The sequence below is a fragment of the Ipomoea triloba genome, chromosome 5 (assembly GCF_003576645.1).
Source record: "Ipomoea triloba cultivar NCNSP0323 chromosome 5, ASM357664v1".
NCBI lineage: Eukaryota > Viridiplantae > Streptophyta > Magnoliopsida > Solanales > Convolvulaceae > Ipomoea > Ipomoea triloba.
The window spans coordinates 11871111-11878401 of NC_044920.1; the positions used below are offsets into that span (position 1 = coordinate 11871111).

The 7291-nt window shown below is 33.3% G+C and overlaps 1 protein-coding gene across 1 annotated transcript; it reads left to right on the plus strand.

Moving 5' to 3' along the window:
• Window positions 1-2068: 2068 nt before the first annotated feature.
• LOC116020233 (putative transcription factor bHLH041) lies at window positions 2069-6804 on the plus strand. The gene is made up of 8 exons (XM_031260718.1): window positions 2069-2361; window positions 2475-2573; window positions 2680-2785; window positions 2892-2906; window positions 3017-3079; window positions 3169-3825; window positions 4986-5393; window positions 6600-6804. Exons 1-8 carry the CDS (start codon window positions 2240-2242, stop codon window positions 6666-6668), a joined length of 1539 nt encoding a protein of 512 aa, XP_031116578.1. The 5' UTR covers window positions 2069-2239; the 3' UTR covers window positions 6669-6804.
• Window positions 6805-7291: the final 487 nt, after the last annotated feature.

Genomic DNA, 7291 nt, shown 5'->3' on the forward strand with positions numbered 1-7291 from the left:
CGCAATAATGATTGCGTAAGAAGTCTCTATTTTGAAAAAATAGCGCAGCTCTCCATGCTTTGTATATGGCCTTGTTTGATAAATAATTAGCCAATTTTGACTTATTTGACCACTATTAGTTGTTTGGTTAATAAGCTTTTTGTAACTCCAAAATGTTAAAATTCAAAATGCTACTCAAAGCAGTCTTTTCAGTTAGCTTTTTGAGAAAAGAAATTATATCAAACCGCTATCAGCTAACAGCTAATTTATCAAACAAAATTCTACAATCAGCTACTGTTATCAACAAATCATACCTTCTAACCCAAACAGCCAACCCAATCAACTAACAGTCATTTACCAAATAGGCATATCTTCTCTTCAACGTTTTAATTTGATGAGAGACCATCTCCTCTATTTTAAAAAAAATAGCGCAGCTCTCCATGCTTTGTATATATCTTCTCTCCAACGTTTTAATTTGATGAGAGACCATCTCCTCTCACCCTCAAACCTTTCAAGCTTCATTTTTAATACCCATCCCTTTAAGGTTTGAACAAGAAAATCGTATTCTTCATATTTATATTTTCGACCCTAAAACATTTTTCTTCCATTATACTTAAAGCTTTGGTTTTAATCCTACTTTAATCTTTTAAAGCTCCCTGCTGGATGTATATAAACTTAGACAGATTTTCATACACATTTACCATCATACATGCAACCTTTTCAAATTTAGATTGAGTCTAAGTTGCGTTCCAAATATACTATCCATATTAATTTATTTAATTATCTAGAATTGAATAAAAAATGATTAAAGAATATAATAAAATAAAATAAATTGATGACACAAAATATTTTATACCCTAATTTACTCAATATGAAACGATAAAAATCTCTCTAAAATTGTTAAATTGTATGATAGAGACTCCTTGCCTAGCTTCCTGGCTTCCTCCCTTGACTCCATTCAAATCTTTCTCGTGAGTGGACTTTGACCAGGCCAGTACTTTTCCAATCCCTTGGATGCTATTTTCTCTATCCATCAACTCCACTACTTTTCAGATTCTGATTTTCCTCCCCATAAAAAATTCAAACTTCCCAATTTCTTACCATCACTACTTTTCTTCAAATCATCATTATTTCCCATTGTATATATGCAAGCTAGCACTCCTAGCCAAGTAAATTAAATTACATGTCCTGGGTGTGTATCCTGTAATAATTTACACTAGAAAAAACATGCAACATAAATTCAACAGAGAAGATGTTAAGCAATTAAACTTATGAAAATCAAAATCAAGTACGAAAATCATACTTCGAGACTACTTTATTTTTCTACTCAGTCATTCGTTTCGAGGCTACTTCATTTTTATTTATTTTTTTTGTGACGAGGAAAATTCGAAGCTACTATTCGAGGGTATGTACTGGTTAAATTTCATATTGTGATCCTAGCTTGCAAAGGAGGAGGTAAACTAGGTTAGGTTATTTATAGCTGACTGTCTCAAACTAAGAAAGTTAATAGCTAGACCACTCTCACTAGAGTCGAACTTAGAATCATATGATTATCAAGACTATTCTTTTTTTTTTTTGAACTCTACTGTGGTGACATGTTCTGGTTAATTAATCCAGAAAAAAAAAGTCACAATTTTATTCCTTTCTTTATTTTAAAAAATAATAATAAAAGCATGATGTGAGTTTTACTTCAATACCTTTATTCATCATTTTCCTTGGAGCCATATCTCTCTATCTCTCTCTTTTCTCGGGGTGGGGGTCATGTTATTTCCTATTGAAAACTACTTGCAAAGATAATGAAAGGTGAGAAATAACCTACCCCTCTTCTCTTATACTTTTCAAACATAAGACCACCCACCACTGTGCCCCTCAAAAGGGTTACTTTTCAATGCTTACATATATTTGAAGCCATAAACTATTATGATCCATATATATGGTTGAATGAATTGCCATATATCCAAGCTATCTAGTCTCAAATTTAACACTTAGCTTGAATCCTTTCTCAAATTTAACACTTGAATCCTTCAATTCAAACACACACATATATATATACATAATTAAACATGTCTCCCATCCATTTATACAGCTTGCCACAGCCCATGTTCACATGTACCACAGTTCAATCAACAAAGGGCATAGGGAGATCTGGCTAGCTAGTTCTAAGTTGGATCGATTTGCAAATCTGATCTATATCACCACCACCATCATCATCATCATGCATCATGCTTATTAGCAGCTTAATTCGAACACAGGCACTTTGATGGACATGGACTTCATCTTCCTCCTTGAAGAAGGAGAGCGAATCGCGTTCCTTCATCAGCTGATGCAGTCTCTTGGATGCACTTACATTTGTCTGTGGTCCTACGTCCCTCAACCATGCAAGTATGCTCGAATTTTTTCGACTTCAATTTGTTATTTCTTTTCCATCCATGATATACTTACTTGCATACATATACTATACATACATGATGAGAATATATGTATGTATTTTGCAGCTATTTTGTCTGTTTGGATGGACTCTTCATTGGAGACAACAATGTTGCCCGGAGGCTTTTTGAGGAGTACAGACACTCACTACCAATTGCTAATGATGGGTATGTATATATTTAAGACATACATTAATTAAATTACAGATCCAAATCTTATTAATTCGATCATATATATCTTACGTGTCGGAATGAATTGTGGTCGATCGATCAGCCGCGTCCCGGGATTCGCCTTTAGGAACAATATTCCACACCTGGAGCTCCGGTTTGAAGACCTGCAAACACTTGCATCAAATCCAGTGCAGCTCCAGTTCTATAGGGTATATATATATATATATATATATATATATACATTAATTTAGGATTTCGTATTGAATTACCATGCACTAATCATCTGTTTTTCTGTGTGTTTTAAATTTGATGCAGGAAGCTGGAATCAAGGTTAGTTTGTCTATTATATTAAATAGGAGCTGAGATTTTTTAATTTGTATTCGATCTTAAGAGATTAGATTTTCGGATATTTTGATGATTAATTTGTTTGATGTTTATAGACAGCCATTTTAATGGGGTGCAGAGCTGGAGAAGTTGAGGTTGGAATGTCCACCAACCCTCAGGTAAATTAAATTAAAAAGATTAATATAAACTACAGTACAGTGCTGGAAATAAATTAAAATTGGCAATTAATATATATATATATATATAGGTTAACATGGAGATGGAGATGATGAGGGTGCTCTCTCATGAACCACCAAGTAAACCAACTACTTCATCTTCAACGTCTCTAAGATCATTGTCGATGGAAAGCCCTACAGAGTACACTTCCCTTCTCTTCAATGTCCCAGCAATTCCTTCCACTTCTTATAATGCTCCTTCCGATGATCAGCCGCCACAAGCCACCGCCGGCAGCCTAATCAGGACGGGTCAGTTCCCTTTCTTATCCATGCGCCATACCCAAGAAGACGACGCAATGGCTAGGGCTTATCTGGCTGTAATCTCTTCTAGATCTTCTTCTTCACAAGCTCGCGACAGCTTTGCTTCCAATTTCCAGAACCCCACTGCTTTCAGAACCTATAAAAGGTCATCATCGTCGTCGTCTGAAAACCTATCCCGGAATAATGTCCCAGCAGCACTGCCGCCGCCGCCGCCCATTATCAGAAGACTACAAGGCAACATGTTCAGAAAATGCGTGGCTTTTTTCAGAAACTTAGACTTGCTAAGCAGGCGGGGGTTAATCCACGGCGCCTCCGCCGCTCCTCCTTCCACCACACAAGTCCATCATGTCATTTCCGAGAGAAGAAGGCGAGAGAAGCTCAACGAAAGCTTTCAACAGCTCAGATCTCTCCTTCCTCCCGGGAGTAAGGTACAATTACATACATACATACATATATATATATATATATATATATATATATATATATATACCCTAGGACTCCAATGAGAACCTTAGCTTAAGTGGGAACATGAGAATTAATGTGTTAATGCACCCAAACTATTCAAATATATACCCTAGGACTCCAATGAGAACCTTAGCTTAAGTGGGAACATGAGAATTAATGTATTAATGCACCCAAACTACTCAATGAATGCATATAGCAACTACTCTAGACATGTCCAGAGGACATAAGGGGACTTTATAGTAGTTTTAGTGCATTAGTATAATAGTTACAGTGCATTTGTTCAATTCGCACGTTCTTACTTAATAAAAACTTCTCAAATAATTATATATATATGTGTGTTTACGGTATTGGACTTGATGTAAGGTCGTTGATGTTAGCATATGCGAGTAATAAATAAACATTTAAAAATGTATAGTTCTAATTATTAATTTAGATTTTAGATAGAATCAAACAAAGATCTCAATTTAATATTATAGTGTTTATTTTTTAGTTGTGAGGAAACTTCAATTATTCAAAAACGTACTCGAAATTCCAGTGTCATGGGTTGTGCTATCCCCATAGACCTTTTTTTAGGGAGTTTCGAACTGATACCAAATTGAATCATGTGTTCCATCCAACTAAAAGCCTAAAATGATAGTTAGACTGAACATTTATGTTTATATTATATTTATGGTCACAGTGCTTATATGTGTTATAACTAGATTAATTAAGAGGGGAAATATCTAAGAATTTGGTTACTTTCATTATTATATTCTTTAAAATGTAATATATGGTAGTTTGATCATTGACTACTCATTTGGAATGATAATAGAGGATTCATCACATTATATACTAGTTGGAACGAACTCTTCTTATTAATTTAGCCACCATTATTAATCTTTTCAAATGCATTTGATCATGAATGGAATTATAGAGTGGTGTCAATTCATTTTTTTTTGGTTGTTAATTATGCATATACTATACATGTATGTGTCTAATATTAAAATGAATTATATGATATATATAGAATATTTGTTGATCTGCGTATAAACTCATGCATGTGCATCACTTATTACAAAATTTGGCTACATCCTTACATTAGATTAATTTATAATGTTTTTGTTCATTATTGTTGTGTATACAGAAAGATAAGGCATCAGTGTTGAGCAACACAACGGAATACTTGGCTTCCCTAAAAGCACGAGTGGAAGAGCTTACTAAAAAGAACCAAATCTTGGAAGCACAAGTACCGCCGCCGCCGCCTCAGAAAGCGCCCGCCGCGAAGGAAGAGGTTGGCGCCGCCGCCGCCGAGGAGAAGGTAGATGTGAGCATCACAAATGTTGAGGAATCGACCTCGGAAGAAGCTAATTGCAGATTCGTGGACTTGCGAGTGTTAGTGAGGGGAGAAATTAGCATGTCGGATTTTGTTATCCGTTTGCTTGAGTTCTTGAAAGGGGTTGAGAATGTTGGACTTATATCCGCAGAAGCTAGCACCACCACGGTACAATCAATCTCGGTGAATCGCATGATCTTGAGACTCACAATTCCTGAGGTATATATGGATGCATCCATTTTCATAACGCAAAAAAACTTGTGTGGGACCGTATCATGGACAACTCTATGAGACGGGTTGGGTTAAGATGAAAATATAATACTTATATTAAAAAATGTAATACTAATAAAGAATAAAATGTTTATTACATTATATTTTTATTTAAAAGTATTACATTTTTCCTCATAAGTATTAAATTTTCTCTTATAAGTAACAAAAACTTGCTAACATTACTTGTAAGCGAAAGTATAATACTTTTGATGAAAACGGTAATACTTTTACATCAAAATTTAGAAGTATTATATTTTTCTGTAAAAGTATTACACGTACCTTATAGGTAAGGGACACTTTATTCTTGGCTAGTAATACATTTTTAAATATAAGTATTATATTTTCATATAGAGTCAACCCCGACCTTTTATTTGTGAAACGGTCTCACACATGTGATCCTTTTCAGGGTTAATTCAAATATTATCCTATCGTTCGGCAATTTTTTTTTTTGTTTTTTTTTTTCATTTTCTTCCATTCTCAATTTAAAAATCAATTATATTAAGTGCATGCCTTTTAAAGGGTAATTTTATGTTTGTTCTATTTTGAAGTCAAAAATTAAAAGTAGAAAAAAATGTAATAATACAACTAAGAGATTAATACGCGGACCAATTAGAGAAATTCTATGAATTTTTAAACACATGTTTTAAAGAGGGTGTGGTTTAAGGTAAATAATGTAGGTTTTACCATTCAATTCAAGCTTTTCATTTTAATTTGCATGGAGTACGTGTCAGATTCATTATAACGTAAAGTTATGTTCATAATATATATTGGATGATAACGAAAATCGTATGTTCATAATATTTTATAAAATATTATATTCTATCAAGAAATTACATGATGATGCAATCTCAACAAGTTGGTCAAATAGTTGATTAGTTTATTGTTTAAGGTCACCTGACGAGTTTCACTCAAATTGTATCTAATTGTATTTGTAATCTTGAATAATTTAATTCAATAAAACATAACTTTAAAAACCGAGAATCTAGAAGCTAAAGGAAATTGATTGTTTCTTAAGTTATTAACCCCACTTTTTAGACTAATTCAGGCTGCACTTTACTAGGAAATTCCCTAGCCAACTCAGTTTGAAAGATGGTTTATGTTGATTTATTATTTTATTATTATTATTATTAGTTTATTATATATTCATTTCTCCAGGGAGATGAGTGGGACGAGTCTGCTTTCCAGGAAGCCGTAAAAAGGGTTGTTGGTGACGTGGCACAGTGACAGGTGGGTTTGCTTATATCGCAACACCTGGTGAACTGTCACTGGCTGAGAGCGCTATAATCAGGAAGAAAATCATTGATTTTGTAGTTGCATGAGGATCATGTCTTGTGATGTGATTATAGAGTAGTGTAGCAGTTCACAAGAAAGCAAAATTTTGAATATTAAATTATTAATCGGCTTCTTAATTTTCATCATTAGGGAAATTTGGACTGTGATCGTTGAGTTGGCGAGTTTTTATGTTAGCTAATTATCTTAATTTTTAAAACGAACTCACCACGTTAATTACTAGTTGTACTAAAATTTGAATTAATATAGTATTTTAGATTTTTTGATATTAATAGTTTTATGTTGAAGTATTCAGGTGTGGATTTTGTTTTGCTTTGTTTTTTTTTCTTTTTTTTTTTAAATTTATTTATTTAAAATACATGAAACTTAATTAAGGGTGTGCAAACTTTGATAAAAGTTTGGTTAACCGACTGAACTAACGAATTTTGTTTATTAACAGTTCTTTTACCAAAATATTTCGATTCAATTGATGGTTAAAGGTTTTATAGAATTTTGGTTAACAGTTAATTCCGTTTGAAAATATCAATTAACAGAAGTTATATATATATATATATGTG